The sequence below is a fragment of the Ips typographus genome, unplaced genomic scaffold (genome assembly GCF_016097725.1).
Source record: "Ips typographus isolate SLU unplaced genomic scaffold, UJ_Ityp_2.0 IpsContig107, whole genome shotgun sequence".
Classification (NCBI taxonomy): domain Eukaryota; kingdom Metazoa; phylum Arthropoda; class Insecta; order Coleoptera; family Curculionidae; genus Ips; species Ips typographus.
The window spans coordinates 30,524-55,024 of record NW_028098533.1 but is presented as its reverse complement, the minus strand read 5'-3'; the positions used below and the strand labels follow the sequence as shown (position 1 = coordinate 55,024).

Below are 24,501 nucleotides of genomic sequence, written 5' to 3'. Positions count from 1 at the left end.
CTCAAACTATAAGTTGGTATTTTTATCGTTATTCAACTTGGCTGTTCAATAAAAGCTGTAAGTTTGGTTAAAATTGCGCCAGTGTGCGGAATGGCTATTGTTGACTTTTACTTTAGTTTCTGGTGTCACAAGGTTTTTTTACATTCATAACATAACCTTGTCGTATAATAAGTGCAGGCTGCAGTCTATTATTGTGGTTTTAGGCCATTTTTAGTCTCCTCATTTTCGTAACTTACAAGGTTCCATTCAAAACACTTTTCCTTAGATAAGAGAATTTGGAATTCAACGTGTTTTCACAAACTCCTCGAATAATTGCTTTCAGCACGTGTACACTTTATAATAATAATATGTTTATTTATGAATCCGGATGTGTGATTCTCGGTATGATTGCTGATGGCAATCCAAGGTTCACAAGACTGAAATTATTCTTTTTTTTTCAGGAATAATTAAGCAATCGTAAATTTTGTTGTTGGGTTATTTTAAGGTTTTTTATAAATATATTACTAACCTTGTTTGTCAACTTTATTGTTTGCTTTACTTTAGATTCTTGACAAATCTGTAGAAAAACCAAGTTCGAATAATTCTCAATTTTCAGTTTCGATTTTATCTAAAAAAGTTGCGAAGACTCCCTAAAAAATGCCTTCTGTTTCAAGGTAAAAACTTAATGGTTTTTAAGTAATGACGTCAAGAATAAGATAATTGATGTTCTGTGCTCCCTTTAGAGTCCTCAAAAAGTTTGATCAGTCAAATAAAACTCGCAAACCAGACCAGACCAAATTCGGTTTGCTCGGTATGTGCGTACTCCATCGTATTGGAATTGTAACAATCCTTACAAACTGTATCTACGAATGGTGTCATTGAGGTTTAAGACTGCAATCAACGAGTTTTGACATTTGAAAATGCGCATCTTCTTCTTATCACGCCCTCTACTGCCGAAGGTTGGCGATCCAAATGGCAATTATTATAGCCCTGGAAATTGCACCACGAAGGATTTCTGCAGACGAGCGGTCGAACCATCTCCTTAAATCTTTTAACCATGAATTCAGGGCCCTAATTCTTGAAACCGGGGAACGGAATTTTCAAGAGGAGTGTTGATGGAATGTAGGAATCCGCAATTGTCAGTGTGTTCTGTCACATTCTACAGACCTTTGTCTCGATAACTCCCTTCCCTCGTTTAAAGAATACGCACCCTGGCGACTTTCTACTGATCTTTTTCCCGCAGTAGAAGTGCTCATGAACACTGCTTATTATTTCGATCACAGTAAAGAAAACGACAAAAATTTGACAGGGCGCGCGTTAGTAATAGAGATAATAAGCGTATTTTAAGTTTAAGCTGTAGTAACATAGGCCGTCTTAGTTGTTGTGCAACATCTGGTGACATCTGTACTCAACTCTATGAGTTAGAACGTACAAATAACACCCCCAAATCTAAAAACATCCCCATTGATGCTGCATCATTCGGTTCACACCGATATGATTGGTTAAAAATGATGTGGTTTTGTTTTTTGTTTATCAATCCCAATCCTTTGACTGGTTTCGCCGTATTACATTATTATTGCAGTGTTAATTGACTGATGCGGCAATGAGGGTGTTCCTAGAGTTGGGAGTATTTGTATGTTCTAACTCATAGAGTTAAGTACAGATGTCACCAGATGTTGCATAACAACTATCATGTCTGGCATCCAGTTCATATACTGGAATGAAGGTTTTGTTCTTTGGTTATCAAGCCCTATAGCCTCTCTGATGACTGATGAACCGTAATACGGCGAAAAGGATCGGGATTGGGATTGATTAAGAAAAATCAAAACCTCACCTATAAAATTGAATTGGTGAGGTCGACACTAGGCGCTTTCTTTCAATCCACGATTTTGTACCCAAAGTATTCCAAACGCGTTATAAACTAGTTATGAACAAAAAATCACATGACACCATTTTTATAAAATCACATGGAGATCACGTGACTTTTGAATCATAACGTGTTTGGATCCGAAATCACAAACCGAAAGAAAACGGCTACTGTAAACACTGACGCCAAAATATGTCTAAAATGTTTTACATAAATATTGCAGTCACGTGGTAACTGTCAACTTTGACCTATGCTTGGCAAAATGCGGAATAACTGAAATAACCACCCGAAAGTCAGATGAGATTAAACATGAATTGTCAATTAGCCGAAAAAAATCTAATTGACATTATACATCGTGTATACATTTAGATAAGGATACCAGCCAATGTAAATCGGTATCATTGACGTATCGTGTATTTTTTAAATAATAACAGACATGACAGAAATATTAATAGTATCGAACGGTCGGTCTATGTTGTCCCGATGGTGGTCTACGACGATTACAAAAGGGCCGACAATGTCCGAAGTGTCTTTACATCATTTGTCATTTGGGATATTATGACCACCCCCTAACTTGAAAAAGTCATTTGTCAAATACCGATTGTTTTCTTATCCGTAATCGGTTGACCGCAGTTTATTACCTTTTTACAACCCTTTAGAAAATGTCAATCTTTTTACCTGTATATTTACTATTTAGAAACCTTCAATGTCCAGCGAATAACCAACGAGTTATATAGGGTGAAACATAAGTAATGGGACATAGAGCTACAGTACACTCCTGACATTAAAATAATACGATTTAGCTAAATACCAAAAGTTAAAATTAAGAAACATCCAGGGTGTAAAAGTTAAGAATTTTGTTATGGTTTTTGTGTCATATTTTCAAGCTCTTTTGATATAAATTACTGAAAATTTATATAAGGGGGTTTTGCCAGTCGCTAAATACGATGCTTTCATCTATTTTGTAGTAGCTAATAGGGGACGCTACCTACAACCATTTCAGCTGCTTAAAAAGACTTACGCGACTTTTGTTTTACGCAACTAAAACGGACATAAGATTTTAAAATATGATTCTAATATGTTTTCTACGTAAAAAGGTATACTAATTCTAAGTCTTAAAAGTAATCGTATTTCCCGCCTAGCAAAACCCCCTTGTACACATTTTTAGTAATTTATATCAAAATACCTTGATAATATGATAAAAATTCAACTTTTACAATCTGTATCTTTCTTAATATTGACTTTTGGTATAGGATAGTAGCTAAATCGTATTATTTTGACGTCACGAATATGCTGTAGCTCTATGTCCCATTACTTATGGTTTACCCTGTATATTGTTTTAGTTTTCGCCTGAATAATGTAGTCATAATACTACAGAATTAATTTTATGCTAACTTGTGTATATTTTGGTGAGTGCGCCGTTGGTTGTGTGTATGTATGTTTTGAATATAAAGTAAACCTAAAATTTTGTTGTAATATATTTTATGGATTGTGCAATCAAGATATTAATTAGAAAGAATTATACTGATCATATTGTAGTTTTTGTCCTGAAATGCGATAAAGTGGTTGTGGTTTACACATTTTCCGATAATAGCCGTCTAAATCTAGACATTTCCTTCTTTCTATCTAGGATTTCTTACCAAACTCGTGAACGATTTAAATATTAAAAAATGTCCTTTATTGAATTATGTATTTTATGTTGCGTGTTTTTTCATACTATTTTTTTTCTTTACCCAAAGTTTAGATAATGATGTTAATGAAATAAAGTAAAAGAATATAACCGCATCAATGTCATGGGTCCTACATGTACTTTTCAAGTAGTTAGATGTGATTCTAAACCTCTAAAATCTTCTAAATCTTCTCTTATCAATTGTCAAGTAGTCACGTATCAGTTTTTTTGTCAGATTTAACGTACCTGATGGTGAACACTGTTATTCGTCTTAAATTTTGCATTAGGTAAATAATACTATGATATTTGCATAGTGTTTTTAAGTAGTATGATACTGAGTGTCCCAGATAAAAATAACTAACATGGTGACTTCGGAAAGAATGCAATTTTAGTTAAATTGGAAAAAAGTGGCATTATTTTGAGCTCAAAAAAAACAGTGTGTAACCAGTTCTGATCATGTGAGGGGCCGTTCACATTTCAGCAATTTTAGTTTGCCAACTTTAAAAACTACTGCTAGAGTCAGTAGGTAATTGAAAATATGCTTCTTTTTAAGGAGAGCTTATGTACGTAGGCTCCTGTCCTAAATATTTTTGTCTTTGCAGGTCCGTATTACAACATTTCTCTCATGTAAATATAGATTCATATTATATAAAAAAGTTTGTTTAAAGTCTTGTTTTGTCACTAGAAAAAAAAATGTTTTGAAGTTGAGTTCATCTGATCTGTGTCTTTGTAGTGTTGGCGTCTGTGACGTGCATACAAAGTAAGGTTAGATTCGTTTTTTAAAGTTTGTCTTTTGTCTTGGAAAGAGGAGTACCTAAGTATGGTCCAGGGCACTAATGGGAGCGATGCACGTCATCAGTGAGTTTGACGTTTTGAAAATGCATTCGTATTGCTTAGCGATTAGTTGCGACCTGTAGCGCTCTCTTTCTAACACGCGCTTATTAACTGAACGCAATTCTGACACTTCTCGATCTCGACGTTTAACGAGTTGTGTACGTTGTTGCCAGATTGCTAGATGACCGTTTCCTGTTTTTGTTTGAGAGACAAAAAAAATTCAATATTGACTAAATAAATAAATAAATAAAATGCCTTTATTTCAACAACAATAAGTTAACAGAAATGTGTTGAAATACGTCAAATGGTTGCGTCAAAACGTCAAAACTGACACAAAGAACATTTACAGTACAATTATTACTTAAAATAAACTTAGATAGACTAATATTGTTATTCAAAATTCTCTGTTAAAAAACTGCGTCAACTTCTATATAAGAAGTAAATAAATAAAAACAAAATGTATGTAAAGTTTTACGTGTTTTAATGAAAAAACTAAACATTTGGCAACGAGGCGCGTTAAACGTCAATGACGTGCATCGGCCGATATATTGCCTTCTACTATAGTAAGGAAAATGATTTAACAAAACTTGTAGGAGTATAAAGCGAAGTACGGACCTGTCTTTAATCCCGGATAAAGGCATGGGGCCGGAGCCTGGAGGTCAGCTAAGGCAGACGGCAACACATGAAGCGTGACTGTTGGAAAAAGAAACGCCGACATAATCAGCCCGGACCAATCAGCGAGCGGTTTTCAACAGCACGATCTCTACGGGGAACGATGGGGTCCCACTTCAAACGACTGATCCGTGTACGCAGTGGTGGCGCAGTCTGAAATTGTCAAATTAATGACTCAAATTTTCAAACAAGTTTTTTCTTCAAATTCTGGCTCCCTCTTGTAAAGTTTTTATTATTCTAAACTTTTCTTCTAAGTTTAGAATAATCATTACAAATTCAGACATCTCAGAAGTGTGTGTGTGTGCTACAAATTACTTCAACATAACTTACTTCATAACTTAAGAAGACTAGAAGAAAAGTCATTTAAAATGTAAAAATAAATATAAACTATCTTGTTCTTAAGGCGCAAACGTCAAGTGTCTGCGGAGTTGCCTGTTTTTGTCACATTTGATTGTCTATGGGCGACGTGCCCGTCGAGGTAGACATAGCCAATTAGGATATTAACTAATTAAAATTTAAAAAATGACTGTTTAAAAATGTTTAGACCGTTAAATCACCCGTTAGTCAAAACTGAACTTATCTAAATTTTGCTCATACCTCACACAGACATTGACAGTTTTCCAAATAATTATTATTTACTCGGGATAAAATGATGCATATTACACTCGGTATAACAGGAACATCTTTTGTAAGCATAAAGAATTCACTAGTTAGTATGGACGCAATCGGTTTTTTATTATTTTGTAGGTGTATTGATTATGCAAATTCATTGAAGGTATAACATTTTGCGTGCCAATTTAGATATCTAACAGCGCCAACACCGGTACACGGTTATATAAAATAAAAGATGGCGGTTGTGATAAATTACTTTATTATGCAGATTTTATACGTTTCTTGCCATAGGCCAGAAACAAAGGAATGTTTAAACCAATTTTGATCTGGCCATTTTAATGTAAATTGGTTTCTTGATTGACTTCAGTTCTAACCAGGCGACGCGTAAAGGTTCAGACTATTTACATGCAAAACCGAAAAATAATTAGTATTTTGATGTGTATGTCCAGCTGAAACAGAGAATTTTTCTTTTTTACTCGTTTTAGATTGATTTATTGAACGTATAGTCATTTGTGACTATACAGGGTGTCCGGATTTAGAGTGTTTTGACAGGAAAATCTCATTTCCCAGCTAGATAGGAAAAAACTAATATACATGTCTAGAGGTGGATTTTTGAGAAAGGCTTAATGACAAAAACCGTAGGTATATCGATATCTTGTCAGTTAGCGACGCTAGAGGGCGTTTTTCAAATTTTGCCCATTTTGAAAACTCCTTTACAAAACATAACTTTTTGTTTATTAAAATAACATTCTCAAGGCACTTTTTCGATGTGATTCCAGTGGCGTGCTTGGTTTTTTGTTAATGTCTACCGTTTTCTCAAAAATTTGCCTAACTTTATTATTTTAAATTGAAATGACACTTGGCTATAACTTTAAAAAATGTCCGTTTTATGCCGTTTACTACAATGAAAGTATGCCTATAGTTAATCTTAAAAATCACTGAGAATGCACTTTGACTCAGGTTTTGAAATCATCAGCTATTAGAAGTGACGTTTATTTATTTTTTGTTTCTATGACAACACTTGAATGTTTAAAATTATTGCGTTTTTTAGTTACTTTAATGTGTGTGAAAAAACTGAAAAAGTGATTTGTTATTATAGGTCTATATCTGGTAGCAAAAAACTAAGCGCGCCACTGGAATTACATCGAAACAGGGCCTTAAGAATGTTTTTGCTTCACTTCGATATTTTAATAAACAAAAAAGTTGTGAAGAGTTTTCAAAATGGGCGTAATTCGAAAAACGCCCTCTAGCGCCGCAAACTGACTGAAGTTATTGAAATAGGGTTTGTGCCATTAATCTTTTTTCAAAAATCGAGCTCTAGACATGTATACTAGTTTTTCTCTATCTATCTAAAACACACTAAATCCGGATACCCTGTACATTCATTAACAGTAGGTATATTTATTATATTTATTAAAAGTAGGTAAATCATCATGTACAAGATGTTATTCAAAGATGTGGCTTGGAAGGTTAAATTAGGGCAAAGTTACGCAATTTGGAATTTGGAATATTTTCGGAGACAACTGAAACAAATTTTCCCAAATCACTGCATGTTATTTTGGCATTTGTTACAATAGGATTTTTTGTTTGGTTAGGTTTGGTTAAAAAACACTTTAACGACGTAAAAATCTAAGCGCTCTAGCGTAGGACTAATACACAACAAAACACTTAATGATGATTGGCCAAAAATTTAGTTACTTTCACTAAATTGCAAACCTGAACCATAACATCTGACACATCATCGTAATCAGAAAAAACTACCCAATTAAAAAAAATCCAAGTTGAGGATGGAATAGTGGCATTTATTTTTTATTAGTGTCGTTTATTTAGTTTTTTAATATTAAGTGTTAATTAGCAAAAAAATTGTTTTTTGGATTTCCGCATGTCGGAATATTTTTAATTTTTTTATTTTATTGAGCTGCAAATATGGAACTTTGCCTCAATTTAATCTACCTTGTAGCTCTTATTGAAATGACCGAGATTCCCATGACGAGGCTTGAAAAATCAGTACGCTGTGTAAGTGTGTATACTTATGTAATTAGTAACCAAAGCGAAAAAGTAGCCTAGTATAATAGAATTGTAAAATTATTCAGCTGTTCTGGAAAAAGAATCCAACCCTTCTGTGTTCGAGCCCGTATGTATTATTATTTGTGTAGAGTATCGTGGAGACAGATGATAAATGATAGTTCTTAATAGGAATCCAGATCTCGTCTGAATTGCTTTATCGACCGTCTTCATTGGATAAAAGCCGAAGCGGTACCCTATTTTACTTTAATCAACTGAAAGATCCATTATTTTTAGTAACGGTGGTGATGGGAATTATTGCAACTTGGGAACCCCCACCCAACTTATAAATACTTTCGTATTGTTCTCGTGGATTCATCCACTATGGTCGCATGCATTCTGATCAATTTATATGTATCGTCAATATTAATGAGCATGTCAAAAATGACGAGGGTTATTTTTATTTGTAAAATGACAACAAAAGTATAGAACATATTGTTAAACAATCATAGTACGTTTAACACATTGGCTCTAGACGCACTACCATATAGGAGAATGATTTTGCAAGTTAGACAAATTTTAATGTCATCATGACAATTTTTGGGGTATACCGAAATGAGTCGGAACCTTCCATAAACTTTTAGTCGTCTTCGAAAATGTTAGTGGGCTACACGTGCATTCGAGTTTTTAAGAAAACCGAAATGCAATTATTATTGCAAACGCGTTTTCGTGCAATTATTGATCGTTATGCAAGATTAGTGCCTTTTATGGAACTTCAAATCACGCTCGGTATGTAGTTAATAAGTTTAATATTTTTGTTATAATAGTCGGGTTACCTATTGACAGGTTAATTTTTCGTTTACATGTTTCATGCTATTTATCTAAATTAACTCAATACACGCTTTGACTGTATTTGTCAACAAATAACTACATAAGTTGATTAAATGTACCTAAGTAATATATTTCTAAGACTGATGGGTATACCCCTTTTGAATCAGCACTGTTGTTTATAGGACAAACAATCCTGTACCTAGTGTAAAAAAAACTGTGGTTACTTCCTTTTAACATTCGTTAGACCATTACGTTAATCCATTCTAAACACTTTTTATGTTCTGGCTAAGGACGGAAATTATCTTCTTTCCTTTTTTATTACGGAGATGAGATGATGAGAAAAGTGTACACATTTTTTTAAAGTTAAGTTCAGGAGAAAGTCGTCGAAATAAGCGTTCCTTGTTTGATTCTGATCCTTTTTTAGTTTTAAAGCTTGACTGCCGCGAGAAAAAACATTTAAATGATATTTTTCCTATGAAATAATTTCTTGTAAGATCAGATTATTGTAAAATGATTTATGTACAATTTTCGTGTCATTGTTTCTTCTATTTTTTTTTCTTTTATATGGGCACTAGAAACAAAGGTATTAAATATACATAACCATCATTCCCATTGAGGCCCTAAAGCGAACCTATTTTCTTTTAATAAATATGCATTATCAAAGAGCTCACGCAACACGAATAGTTACCGCTTAAAACAAATATTAATTAACAGTGGCGTTGCCTTTTTTAAATGATTAATGGATACATGCATGTGATTTTAAAATTTTCTCGGCAGGTCTACGTAGTTGATAGATGAAAGAAGGCGTAGAAAACAAAACAACTCCTACTTTTCCATTATGGTTGGTATAGGTAGAAAATTAAAGCTCTGCGTGAGTTATATCATGAGCTCATAATTAAAAAAAAAACGAAAAACCTCTCACAGGTATTGCCGACATTAGCGTGCATGCCGATCTGACCAGTGACGTTCAGATTTAAATATGTTTCAAAATACTTAAATTTTTATTAGTATAGGTACGAGTACATCAAACCGAGCATGTTTATAAATAGTATCTAAATTTAATTTGAGTATTAGGGTTAAGGATGAGTCACTTTGAATTAATGAATTTTAAAAATTATTATTAATGCTTAATTTTTTAATGTCTACACAGATACCTTAATGGTACCTACATCCTACATGCTGGTGATTCTATGAGAGAATTTTAATTTTCACAATTGTCATAAAAGCTATATTATATATTTTTCTATTTCTACAGTGACAGATACATACAGCATTACAAATATAGATCTTGACGAGCTATTTATTTGCTGCCACATTTAAGGTATAAAGTGTATGCATCGCCGCCTATGTGTGTATACTGCATAATATATAGGATGTATCGCAGCGGGTCGACAAGATGGCGTCTTTTCGTGACCGCACCGAAACGCGGGTTTCATTTGAACAACCACGCGGGATACGAAAGTGTGGTTCAGAGTAATTCTTACTACCCCACAGCTATCACACCCATTGTTTTCATACATGCTCCTCCCAAAATGGGATCACATTTTTCGATTATTGCAAGCGGCAAAAAGTATACTGACTTTTGAATAACCTTATTCTGAAAATAAGTTGACAAAACCAAAAACTTTCAATTACTCTCTAACTCTGTCAAAGATATTTGCTGTAAGCGCAGTGCAATAGAAATGAGTCACATTTGAAACAAAAAAAGTAGCCTAACGACATGAGAAATTAGAAAGCTCCATGCATGTGCGAACGTATTTTTTTGTCTTTTTACAAGATTTTTCCTTTAGATTAATATTGCACTAAATCGCCTGATGATAAGTATGATGCAGTTGTATGTAGTTTCACTGTCGATACATGAAATTCATTATAATTATTATATTATGTTCTCTCAGGACGTATAGGTTTGAATTGGTCGTATTTCTTAACATCATATACATTTATTTTTTGCAAGAGACATATTGATACTGGTATAAGATTTTGGGTTTTAATATATTCATATAGCATCTTAACCTACTTTTTTAAGCTGCTAGTTCTCCATCCAGAAACTCGTCAACGTTCGCTTTTAAAAAAAATCCAAATATTCTTATCTCTCTAGAGAGAGAGAATATCCAATCTCTCTCTCTGTCTATAATCCAAGTATTCTTCTAAAAAGATTAAAATGATAGTACAAGTTCAAGTATTACGGAATTCGTTTTGGATAAAACAAATAATGTTATCTACAGGGGTTTTCAGTTTATCTCGTAAATATGAAAAACTCTTGGCTGTAATAAGTTTTGTCTAATAGAGTACAACGACTAATATAATCACTTAAATTATTTATTCCTTAGAACTCTATCTGGCTACCGTTAAATATTAATATATTTTATTATTTTATATCTTTAATATGCAATTTTGAACTATTGTTGCTTTAGAATCTCCAAATTTATGCATCAAATATAATCAATATTAGAAAATTTTATTGAGTAAGTTGCAGTAGAATATAGTCGTAACATACGATATCATTATATACCAAACGTCAACAACTTTTCCATATTTAATATTATAGACTTGAAAAGGAAGTTTTTCTCTATTTTATGAAATAGGTAAACAACACAGCTCAAGGTTATTAATTGTATGCCGTAAAATTGAAAGTCTTATCCTTATCGCGTTCGATAATTAGCTTTCCAGTGTTATCTTTACGCAGTTTTTAGCAACACTTGTATTATTTTGGATCTAAGTTAGTACGGGCATTTATAAAGTCTGACTGAATTTTACTCTGGTTTAATGTTCTTCATTTATTCTCTTTTTGGGGTTATGCGATTGGAACAATGGCTGTAAGTAAGAGGTTAAGTCCCTATAATTTATTGTTTTGTCATTGATGTGGCACAAATTCTCATCAAAATTGTGTTTATATACTTATATCCTCATCTATAATAACTCACTAATTTGATGTTAGTTAATATGTTGTAATTTTTTCTATTATTTCGCATTTACAGGATATGGATCTTATCGAAGTTTTGTGGAAACAGGACGTAGATCTTGGTTTCTCTTTGGAATTAGCCAGACAAGAAGAGAAGCTGAAGGACAAGGCGGCTGATGTAGTTGAGACTTTCAAAAATGATGCTGATGCTTCTACATCGCTGCTTATCGAAAAGGAAGCTGAGGAAGTTAAAGCTAAAAATGAAAAAGTTAAGGTTTGTGATTTTGTTTCATAAACTTCAAACTAGCACCACATTTATCTAATGTAACAAAACTATTCTTCTACCACAGTTTTTACATCAGTCAATTTTAAAGAAGAAAGGAATCCCAAATTTTTTAATACTGGATACTTTTTACGACACCAGTTATGTAGTCGAAAGTATAGAGTTAGTCGCTCTATTGCGTCAAACGCAATGCTTTCAATATAACTCATAGTAACATTACTAACGTCAGTTATAACAATTTTTTTGGAAAACATGCAAAACTGTGGGATTGAAAATAGTAGTAGTAATATTCTATTCACTGAGCTAATTTAGCATCTAGAAATTCTCCTACTGGATTTTTTTAATGTTACAGGAAGAAGAACCAGAAATCGAAACCGCCGAAGAGGATATTTGGGCTGGAGTTAACTACACAGTAGACACAGAAACTGGTGAGTATATAGTTGTTGTTTTTTTATGAACTGTCAGAGAGGTTGAGCCTGTTTAATAAACGACATTAAAAGGGGGTCGTTGTAAACTGAAAGGTTGTTCAAAAAAGTTATTAAACGAAGAACGGTACAACGCGTCGTGTGTGGTATTCATATCAATGTGCATATAATGATACTCATGCATTTGTGAAATGGTTTGTCACATTATGACAGACACCCATCAACGCGATAATTTATTTTAAAATCGATTCTTATCTCGGGAACAAAAGGACACACGAACGTCAGCCACTTAAATAAGCATAAAAAATTGTGGCAAATGTGTAAGTCGCTTTATTGGGTATAGTTAAGTTAATTGTTGTTAAAGTGATGGGAAAGAACACACAGCCTTCTCCACAAAAAATTTATTCAAGCCCCCCAAAATGTTAGAGGGGCCGCTCGACATATGTTTCGGGCACATAAGTACCCATCTTCAGGAGCTAAAAGTTAGAAAGTCTACAATGTATTACCCCTAAATGGTAGAATCAAACATACCCCATATGACAAGGTGAAACGCCGGCTGTCTTTCTTCAAAGGGGAGACAGCAAGACCCAAGTTTAAAAAATTAGTATGCCGTAAGGCCAAACATTACTGTTGTGCTTAAAAAATCTGTAATTAAGACTAGAATGTTATATAAAATAGAGAAAAATACCAAAATGTTTTACCTTATTATGGAGAAAAAAACTAAAACTAAAGTAAAACTAAATAATTCACATTATGTGTTTAGGTCGGGGCGACCCTTAGAATTTAGGATTAAAAGTTCAATTATCTTAAAATTTTAACAAATGTCCGGTTGCACGAAGCTAACAGAACAAAATGGGCGATAAACGTTCTAGAATTTACAAAAAAGTTTTTCGTATCAACATTCGCAAAGCGAAGCCGTTATTTTGATGGCGGGGGGATGGCGCAAAAAATAGTTGCAATGAACAACATAGGCGGCACAGCGACAGCACCCGGCAACACCGCCCGCACAAGTGACAGACGACAAAACGACAGTCGACGACTTAATGTCAAAAGCGTCAACAGCGCAAACTACCGTAGATCAAGGAGGGCACCAAGAGGTATAAACAAACATAAGTGAGGTTAAGGCTATAACCTGGTTGAACACATTGAAAAAATACATTGAAAAAAAAAAAAATACATTGAAAAAAAACTGTAAAAAAGGCAAATCTGGGAGAAAATTGAACACTAAATAGTGCGTGCAGACCTGGGAGATGAAGCAGGTGAACAAATGTCCAGAGCATGTCAACAAGATGCTCGAGTGTCAACACAATATCCAAAAAAAGAAGAAAAACTGAGTTTAAGGAAGGGGCTATTAGAAGTTCAAAGATTTGAAGAATGGAGCCGAGGTGTGGTTTAGCTGGTCATTGAGGCAGGTATGCCCGCCACTCTGAGAGGCCTTGTTAATCTCGAGGACCTCTAAGAGGTTCAAGAGATTATTCTTATCACAAAAATGTAAAGCCCTGAAACCTTGTTCAATATTAAATGTATGTTGATTGTAATAGAGATGTCTAGCACAATGAGACTTAATGGAGTTTGCATTAAGGTTGGGGTTGTTGGAAAATTTATCTGCCTCTCTAATATGTTCGTGGATACGAGTGCCGAACCTCCTACCAGTTTGGCCAATGTAGAGTGCATTGCAGTTGGGGGTGCAGCAGGAGAGTTCATAAACTCTAGATCTGTGAAGTGTGGGTGTTGTGTCTTTGGAGTTGCAAAGGAATTGGCGTGAAGTGTGTAGGACTTTGAAACAAATAGTGATGTTGAGAGGCTTAAATATGTTTCTTAATTGTAGGAAAACAGGGCCTAGGAAGGGGATAGAATAGTAATTTGATATTTTAGGTTCATCAGTTATGAGTAGATTCTTGTTAATGAACTTGTTAAAATGATTGTAATAAACCTTGTTGAACAGAAAAGCAGGAAAATCATTATTTGTGGCTACGGTCTTAATCCAGGAAAGTTAAGAAACATATTTAAGCCTCTCAACATCACTATTTGTTTCAAAGTCCTACACACTTCACGCCAATTCCTTTGCAACTCCAAAGACACAACACCCACACTTCACAGATCTGGAGTTTATGAACTCTCCTGCTGCACCCCCAACTGCAATGCACTCTACATTGGCCAAACTGGTAGGAGGTTCGCCACTCGTATCCACAAACATAGTAGAGAGGCAGATACATTTTCCAACAACCCCAACCTTAATGCAAACTCCATTAAGTCTCATTTTGCTAGACATCTCTATTACAATCAACATACATTTAATATTGAACAAGGTTTAAGGGCTTTACATTTGTGTGATAAGAATAATCTCTTGAACCTCTTAGAGGTCCTCGAGATTAACAAGGCCTCTCAGAGTGGCGGGCATACCTGCCTCAATGACCAGCTAAACCACACCTCGGCTCCATTCTTCAGATCTTTGAACTTCTAATAGCCCCTTCCTTAAACTCAGTTTTTCTTCTTTTTTTGGACATTGTGTTGACACTCGAGCATCTTGTTGACATGCTCTGGACATTTGTTCACCTGCTTCATCTCCCAGGTCTGCACGCACTATTTAGTGTTCAATTTTCTCCCAGATTTGCCTTTTTTACAGTTTTTTTTCAATGTATTTTTTTTTTTTTCAATGTATTTTTTCAATGTGTTCAACCAGCTTATAGCCTTAACCTCACTTATGTTTGTTTATACCTCTTGGTCCCCTCCTTGATCTATGGTAGTTTGCGCTGTTGACGCTTTTGACATTAAGTCGTCGACTGTCGTTTTGTCCTCTGTCACTTGTGCGGGCGGTGTTGCCGGGTGCTGTCGCTGTGCCGCCTATGTTGTTCATTGCAACTATTTTCTGCGCCATCCCCCCGCCATCAAAATAACGGCTTCGCTTTGCGAATGTTGATACGAAAAACTTTTTTGTAAATTCTAGAACGTTTATCGCCCATTTTGTTCTGTTAGCTTCGTGCAACCGGACATTTGTTAAAATTTTAAGATGATTGAACTTTTAATTTTAAATTCTAAGGGTCGCCCCGACCTAAACACATAATGTGAATTATTTAGTTTTACTTTAGTTTTAGTTTTTTTCTCCATAATAAGGTAAAACATTTTGGTATTTCTCTCTATTTTATATAACATTCTAGTCTTAATTACAGATTTTTTAAGCACAACAGTAATGTTTGGCCTTACGGCATACTAATTTTTTAAACTTGGGTCTTGCTGTCTCCCCTTTGAAGAAAGGCGTTTCACCTTGTCATATGGGGTATGTTTGATTCTACCATTTAGGGGTAATACATTGTAGACTTTCTAACTTTTAGCTCCTGAAGATGGGTACTTATGTGCCCGAAACATATGTCGAGCGGCCCCTCTAACATTTTTGGGGGGCTTGAATAAATTTTTTGTGGAGAAGGCTGTGTGTTCTTTCCCATCACTTTTACACTTACACCTCCACTTTGAGAAAAATGGACTACTACTTCACATTAATTGTGGTTGTTTTTGCGTTGGTTGAGAGGCAATTTGTCCATTTTGTACAGCATCATATAATAACGGTCTAGGTTAGGAGTTGTGACCATACAAAAAGTTTGGTTTCGTACCTGGGGACAGTTCATACAAGGATACGTCTCTATTCCCGAGGGATCTAAAAAATAGTCGTCAAAAATAAATACAATCATTAATACAGACGGGGAATAATAGAAAAATTTTGCTGATCTCATCGGATGTCAAGGAAGACCATTAGTCATAAACGCCATTGCTACTGTGAAATACCCTAACCCTACAGAAACGGGCTCAGCCACCCTTGCCTTTAATCTAATTGAATAACATAATACCAACAATTGTTATGCTGTTACTATAAATATTCTATTTTTACTGGGCAGAGTGGTCCATAAATAAAAATATTTAGATTTAAGTACAAGCTTCTGATTAGCTAAGGTCGAAAAAACATCATATCTTTATGTGTCAGAGCACTTGCAAAAGTTGTATTTTATACGGGGTGTTCATTTTTCTATCCCGAACTCTGGGTTTCTCGATTATTTCAAGAGATGCAAGAGGTAGGTTAAATTAGGGCACAGAGGCAAAATTTGGTGTACAATAAAATGTCGCATTAAAACATTACTAATTGCGAGTACTAACTTCTCTTAAAATAATAAAGGTATTCCACGGTAGGGCTCGAAATATGTTTAAATCAAAATCCGCATTTTATTCATTAGGGTTGTGATACTTTTTTGATATATGGCATAGACTTATTTTAGTTGATAACATTTTAAGAAATTATTCTCCATTTGCTTCCAGTATTGATATAAATGGTGGTTCAAATTCAGGGGTGGAATGTACAAAAAAAAAATCTAAAGTGTCATATAATTCCTAATCGAAAAAAAGTTACTCATTTTAAACTTTTACTCATGCCAAATAAAATTTGGCATGTGTGTTCATCACCATTTTAAAATGGTCATTTGAGATTTTTTTTAATTTATAAAAATAATCTGGACAGATGGCGTTTAAAAAGTTTGACAGCTTCAACTTTCTTTAAGCTGTAACTTTAGAGCATTCTGATGTAGCACATGTAATAGCCCATACTTTTTCCTAAGAAAAGTTTATCTGCTCATTTGTTTTCATTTTGCATAGTTTTTCAGATACAGCATCCTACAATCAATTTGGACCACCCTGTATTAGGCATTATTCGATCTATATGTTTATGTAAAACGAACGTAATTTCCAGCTTATTCAGCTCCTTTTTGTTTTTACAAAAATTTAATTTAATTTAATTATTTCATCATGGTAATTTTGAAGGTATAAAACCTTTTCAAAAATGAACGTTCTTTGCCGTGGAATCAAGCCTGACACGGGGTAGGTATTCTGAGAAACATTCGTATAAGTAAAACTGTTAAGTCATGGCGTATACTGGGCTGAATAAAAAGTTATATTGAAGGCCCAGTACTTTTTTTGGCTGTTTCATTTATACCGACACCTGCCTTTAAATTACTTAATTTAAAACTTTCAACGCACCTTACGGCTTCGCTTTTTAATGGAGACTATTTTTTTCCTTATTTTGTCCTTATTAAAATTGTGAAATATATAATGAAACGAGTTATTATCAATTTTCAGAGGGTGGAAATAAATAGTACATTTTAAAGTGTTTGCTATAGAATTTTTTTAACTCTGGTATATGTACAGAGTGGTTGAATATACACAGACTTAATTTAAGTTGCACCCTTTTATAATTCAATTACTTACAACAGCTTTTATTATTAGTACTTTCTTGGCAATAAAAGCTATTTTCAACGGGGCTTGGTATCTTGGTAACATAATATTTTTATAATAAACGATAAAAGTAAAAATAATAAATTCATATAGATAAAAAAAAGAAGGAACAACGTTTAATGGAAAAGGCAGCGGCAAATTCCTTGGATCAAGTCGAAAGATTAATGTTAAAGTCGCTATAATAGTTGGGGGTTAAATGTGCTTCGATCCCCCCTTGTGTCAGCCCCTCTGCAATTCCCTTTCCCTGGCCCCCATTGTCTGAAATGGCGGCCATATTAGTTGTTCGAGTACGCTCTGTTGCCTCTGTTCTGATTGGCTTTACCAGCTTTTAACTCGGCACAGTCTGTATAGTGAACGTTCTTTGATCTGAAGGATACATACAGCATACTTGAAAAGTACCGGTTTATTGTTAGTTTCGTTTTTCTCTTATTTATTTATTTATTTACTTTTCATGACTGAAAGTGAATATGTCACGTGGACTAATAAACTCTGAGTTTGTGCCTGACAACATTTTGTGTGTGATCCGTTTCTGGATTTTTACATTACCGTATTATAGACGAAATCAATCTTTTTTGGATTTTAAGGTAGGTATTCTGGTAATCCTTAAAATTTAACGTGCTTTTTGTTTCGATGGCATCATTAGCCTCGGCAGTAGACCATATCTATAATATATTAATAATTTTGGTTTGCTGCACATTCAAAACGTCTAAAAACTCATATTGTATCCAAATTTATGATTAATGATCTAGGGTTAGGCATAATAGATATAAAGGTATGCCCAAGAGACCTTGCTGCATGACTCGGTCAAATTAGTTTTGATCTTGAAAAATGAAATAATTTCTGCCTTTTGGGATCCCTTAGGTTTATTCCTCACTATTATCCACATCTAGGTAGAATCTACTATAGTATTTCTAAGCAGTCAGATTCTAGTCCTGCACATTTTCAACAAACCTAATTAAGTGCCCCGACAATACTGTATAGCAGTTTTGGCTTCACACAATTATTATTGCCTTAACTATTTGATAAAAAAAAGATTTGAATCAAAGGCCTAACTATTTGATTATATTGGAGAGTCGATAGGAATTCCTCGAAAAAAAAAAGGACAAGTAGCACTTGTTCCGACATGAATCGAAATACGAAAGGGCCCATCACTCTATTGTAGTGGGTAAAGTGTCAAAAATTACATTTTCTATGGTCGGTCAAGAAGGTAAATAAACAGTGGATGACGTTGATGACAGCAGTCCACATTTAAGAGAGCTCAAAAGGCACTTGAGACTGTCTAATAACATTTTAGATAATAATCTTTTGAAACATAACAGAAGTAGCGCAAAAATTAAATTTCAATGGCTTAAAGGGATAGCGATGGGCTGGAAAGGATTTTACTTACACGTTTTAACTTGAGATCGTATAGATTAAAGCGAAGAATAAAAGGCTGAAAAGGAACAAATCTTGCAATCTCTTCAAAATCAATTTTGTTTATTACTCGTTTAAAGTCCTTCTTAATTTCCTGTGTTTTATTTCGTAACTTGAGGGATCCATAGCGAATTTTGTCGAAAAAATCCTTTCTCTCGTTTCGCATTAGCAATGGTTTTTCAAGGGCAAACAAGAACAGTGGTAAATTGTCTTTTTATGGTTTATAATGTTTTGTCATACCTTGTTTAGGAAAAAACATCGACACTCGTACATAGCGTAGAAACTAAAGAAAATTTTGTATCGATATTGATTGGATTTGCCGACATTGTTTTTAACATAGGTATTTCCAATTATTCGTGGCATTGGGAATACCTTCAGAAGAGTCTAATTCAAGTATATGAACATTTATTACACAAAATAAGATGCTATACTAGTACTTCACATGGTTTTCCTTCTTTCAGTAGATTTATTAGGCGATATTTCGTAAAAAAAAATACAAAAATAACAAACATTTTATAACATTTAGCAATTATTATATGTATTGTTTTGCTTTATCTTTCATTAATTAACTCAAGCAATAATAACATTGTATTTTATTGTCCTGACGACGATCTAAATGCAATTGAAAAAGTGAGTGATGAATTCAAATATAAAACGAGATCCTTTCCGGTTTTTTTGTTTGTTTCATAGAGCTATATTTAAAAGTACTAACAAAAATGTTATTTGCATTCAGACCTGTTTTTTTTCTTTTTTTTACAAAATTAGGTAAGCGTAATTTACTGAAAATAAAAAAACTGATTTTGTTATAACAAAAAAAGAGGGCTTGCACGACACTGGAAGGCACAGAAAACCATTGGCAGATGTAATTTTTAAATCAAAATCATTAGCGGTTTGTTGGAGCGGCAGAACCGTATTGCGAGAGAGAGACAGGGAGAGGGAACAGAATGGGGGAGGGAACATTGGCGGTTTCTTTGATGGTGCATTCCTTCTACGCGTAAGTGGCTTTCAGGCCGAACGAAATATATCTTTCCGAACCAAGAAATTCAGTTTAATCATCCCGCCTTAATTGCGCATAATTAACTTTTTCAATAATAATTCATATGTCTAAATAAAAACAGAGGTGGAGTTTAATAAAAAGTAACGGCGATTCGATAATGCTACTTGGATTAATTAAGATTACATTGTTTAGTTTTAAATATCAGCCCTTAGGACGTAAAAAATGTTAAGTTAAAGTAAAATGCTGAAACATAGTGATAGAGTAAATATTAGTAAAAATATATACCTGTATAGGAATGTATAAGTATGTAATTATATTATATACGTAGCGCTGGTAATTCTTTTGTATTCCCGACCATTGTAAGGAAAGGTAAATATAATATCTAATAATAGCCTAAAAAGTAATAACTTTTACTTTCGTTGATTTGTGATGCCTTCATTTTGGTAGTTCTGTTTTGAACTTAAATTGTTTACTTTTCAACGCCAGATGAAATTGTTACAGATGTGGTTATTATAACGATTTCGGCAATAAATTACTTTTTGACCTTCTCAGTTTTTTATCCACGAAACTATTTCGCAACAACTGGGTCTGACAGTTGGTTTTCAATTACACCTGCCATTTCTAAGCTGTTTGTGAAATCGAGATAACATTACGCAATTTCTCACTTGCATTTCCTAGTTTAAATTGATTTTAATCGTAAATGACGATTAGACAAGACGTCAGAAATATAATCTAACCCAACAATCGTAGGTCAGTTGGCAGTCAATTCCGTATAAAAACTTAATTGCTTGAAAAGGCAAGTAAAGGCCCTTTCTAATGAGAAATGATGTATATAAATTATTATAATCCTATTACGCTATAGGTTGGGTTTATCAGTATTTGGTGACTTCCATACTGATAATATGAAGAACACAATAATAATAGATTATTTACATTACACCTGTTAATCCAAACTGTTATATGCATACCTAGTGCCAAAATAAAATTGGAATTTCGTTAACTTGTCATCCTTGGTCAGCATAAAAATTGTCTAGTCATTTTTGAGAGAAGTAATTGTATTAACATTACCCGTCGCATACTCAGTCGCTATTCAAATAGCTTTTTATTTTGTTAACTAATCTATGTTTATCATTTATTGCTCTAGTTTTTCTATTATTTGGTTATGTTTACTACAATTGTACTAAGCAGGTTTTATACCGCAGTGTGAACTCAATAAATTAAATCTGAAAAACTAATAATAAATAATTAACATTAATTGTCAATTTGGACATATCTTTGACTTACCTACGATAAAAATTTTAAGTAATTCAAAAAACACTGCAAAATTGCATATGGTCTGATATCAAATATGTCTAATTTTTTTTTCTTTATTCTAAAAATGCAATAACCATAATGAATTCAATTATGTATACTGTAGTACTTTTGTTCCATGTTGAGTTGTTTTAGTTACAAGATGATAAATAAATCCCGAAACATTTTGTGTTTATCATTTTAGTCTATAGCCAATTTAATGCGAATAACTTTTTACAAAAATAGTTTTTACCAATAATGACTATCACATTAATGCGATTTGGGTTATTCACTAGTTAGTCACCTTTGGAGTCATTTGGTGGTCTATGCTATGCAGGACAACAAAGTTAATCTTTTTAAATGCATCCTAGACTTAATTTCACCAATTTAATGGATTATTTTGCTAAAGTCAGCCAAAATAAGTACCTACTTCAGAGTGATAAAAGAAATATAAAAGTCTCTCTCCTAAACTTATATTTTTGCTTAAACTATATACCAAAATAACCACACTGGGTTGGTTTTAATTACTGTGTTAATGCGAGATTCACTGACCATAGTTTTAACTACATTTAATTAGTTATTCACATTAAATTGGCTTATTTTCAAAAATTAAAAAAGTAATAGGAACTGTTCTTACAGGGAGTAGGATTACCTCTAACCTAGTAAACTCACTTGGGTGGTAAAATCGTTTTTATCGACAGCTTAAGATACAAATTTGGGGTGTGTAAAACGATTATCATATTTGACTTGAATCTATTTAACGCAAATACATTTATAAAATAAATGGGTTTAACTTTTTAAAGACCATGTTAGATTTTTTTTTATTTTTGTTTCCATGTACATCATACCAAATTTATTATACAATAAAAGTTATAAACCGGCCAATTAAAAGTATGAAATCCTCAGAAGAACAAAATTATGCTACGTTCGACATTCAAGCCAATACTGATAATGTGTCAAATATGTCTGTCGATTGTCTTAATTAGAGTAAAAGCTTGACACATAAAATCTTTAGAAATGTCATTTAATTAATTTTATTAAAAAATGCCTAGTTATGGAGCACTGATGTGTTTTTAAAAACAATTTGTAGTTTCGAAAATAGCTGCAAAACGGAAAATCGGTCTATCATCCGCCAAATATAAATAAAAAACACTGTTAGATATCGTTTTAGTCTCTTTTAATTAGTTACTTATTTTAAATAAACAGGTTTTCTTGTAAATTTTATTAGAAGTTTATTAGAACCTCACAAAAAATAAGGAATATCCGATATTCCTCGGCCATGGTAATTACGTAAAATTAGACCATAGACTGGGGTGGAGAACTAAAGGCCCATAAATATGTTACATTTTATTGGGTCGGACCAATGAGATGGAAGTAAAGTTAATACCTTCGTAAGGGGAGGGGGGAAAGATACCATGCTGGTAGGCTTTTTAGTCACGCTTATTCCTCCGTCGGGCGATCATTATATCAAGCTTTCGACCACTTGTTTTTTCTTGGCCTTTGTTTGGTCATCCCATCCAATGAAAATGTTCCAAATTGCTTGTGAGTGCCGGTTTTTTAGTTAGTTTTTGTGAGAATTTTGGGAAAACGTTTATAATAATAAATTGGATAACATTATCAAGGTAATTTACTTAAATATTTGATTTTGTGCGGTATTTGAGTGATACAATATGAAAGGGCCACCAAATACTGCATTTAAAACTATAAAATAAATTTGATAACCAATCTAATGTTTTGATTGTGGTGGAACATCGGTTTGTTGCCATATTCATGGAAAATATCGATATTCGTAAAGTTGCAATTATGTTTTGATACGGAATAACCAATGTTGAGTGTTATTTTCTTTTAAAAGAAAGAAGAGTCAATAAACGTAGTATCATCTTTGTTTAAATAAAATCGTAATTATCCAAGAATAACCATTCGCAAATTCAAATCCGACTTAGAGCATGCATAGAAAGTCAATCAAGTATCAAATCACGCAATCAAGTTTCTGATTGTAAAAATAATTACCTTTATACCGAGACCGGGTACTAATTTGAATAGTTAATAGATCTTATAAGCTGTCAATAACTTTATCGGCTTTTATATCTGCGTATATCCTGGTCGTTCCGGAAAAAACATATAATTGCATTTCGCCTTTTGCAGTTGTTATTAATAAACAGCCATTTTGAATGAAAATTTAGAAAATTAATTTAAACGGCGTTCAATAGAAAGTTGATGAAGTCGACTAAATAACGAAGATCTTGTTTTTATTTAACCATCTAAAGAGTAAGACTGCTCCAATTCCTCGGGGCACCCATCCTTAATAAAGTGAAATGTTAAGGCTTCCTACTTTTTCTACTAGTTACAAATTTGTTTTAAAATTATTCGTTATTAAAAAAATACGGACTGTTATTAATTATGATTAATTAATAGTAATACATCCACTGGCATTCGTAAACAAGCATGTAACTGAACATTTTTAAAGAAAAAGGAGTTTTCTTTCTGTAATATTGTAATATTGCGGTAAAAGGCATAGTTTAGACTATTGTTTTCTTTTCTGTGTTATTTTTTGCTTAATATCTATTTTGATAAATCTGAAAATAGTAAAAACCATTCAAAACCCACATATACAATGGAAATCGGTAACATTACCATTCTACTAATTCGGTCATGTTGAAAGTTTAAGTATTGTATAAATTAAAATCGATATATAATTACCGCCACTGAATTGTAACACTAATTGTCGTTACTTTCTCAATTTACAGGAGAGTATGTGATAAAAGGAGAACTTGGGGCCGAGGCTAATTCTTCATGCGACTTAGGAGACCTTGCCTTACCCCTGTCCGAATTCTTTCTAGATGAAGCTCTAAGTTTAGTAGAACTTGACGATGATAATTCGCAACAGGTATTGTTTTACCATTCCTGGTTAAAACTGGCCGGTTTGAAAAACGCATACTTGCATGATTATAGAAAAATTCCTCTGGGCTGTTAGCAAATCTTGAGGCTCTAGAAGAAAGCAACAAGAAACCAGGAGAAGCTTCAGAAGCAAATGCTACTGGCAGCGATTTAGGGGACGAGTTTGATTTGTTTGCAGACATGATTCAAACACCCCAGTTTCACCACCCTCATCATAGGACTTTTTTTCAGGTAAGAAATAAAAAAAATTGCTGCTTTTTGAATCATCGCTCAGTCAAAAGCACCGACGCATGAAATAAGATAAACACTCAACCATGACTACTTACCAAATAAATTAAGTAAGGAAAACTACCATTATCTCCAGTTTTTTTGAATTGGAATGTAATTTAAAAAATCTACCGAACCCTTAATAAATTCATTAATCGTTCAGGATCAATTCGAACATTCATTGTATCTCTCAGATATTTCTATTATAAAATCTTCAATTATTTTAAAGACATGCCTTCGGAACTGTAATATTATGTGGAAAACAGAGAGTGAAAAATACGTTA

The 24,501-nt window shown here is 33.5% G+C and overlaps 1 protein-coding gene across 5 annotated transcripts in view; it reads left to right on the top strand.

The window, feature by feature from the left end:
• The window catches only part of LOC145739360 (segmentation protein cap'n'collar-like), a 43,522-nt gene that overhangs the window by 7,513 nt on the left and 11,508 nt on the right, over window positions 1–24,501 (top strand). For 4 of the 5 annotated variants that reach the window (XM_081994809.1, XM_081994805.1, XM_081994806.1 and 1 more), the window contains exons 2-5: window positions 11,447–11,644; window positions 12,006–12,081; window positions 23,800–23,939; window positions 24,005–24,181. In XM_081994809.1, the coding sequence (XP_081850935.1) occupies window positions 11,447–11,644; window positions 12,006–12,081; window positions 23,800–23,939; window positions 24,005–24,181 (591 nt within the window). Of the gene's footprint in view, window positions 1–10,841; window positions 11,285–11,446; window positions 11,645–12,005; window positions 12,082–23,799; window positions 23,940–24,004; window positions 24,182–24,501 lie in introns of those variants that run through there. The other variant, XM_081994807.1, reaches the window with a different exon arrangement.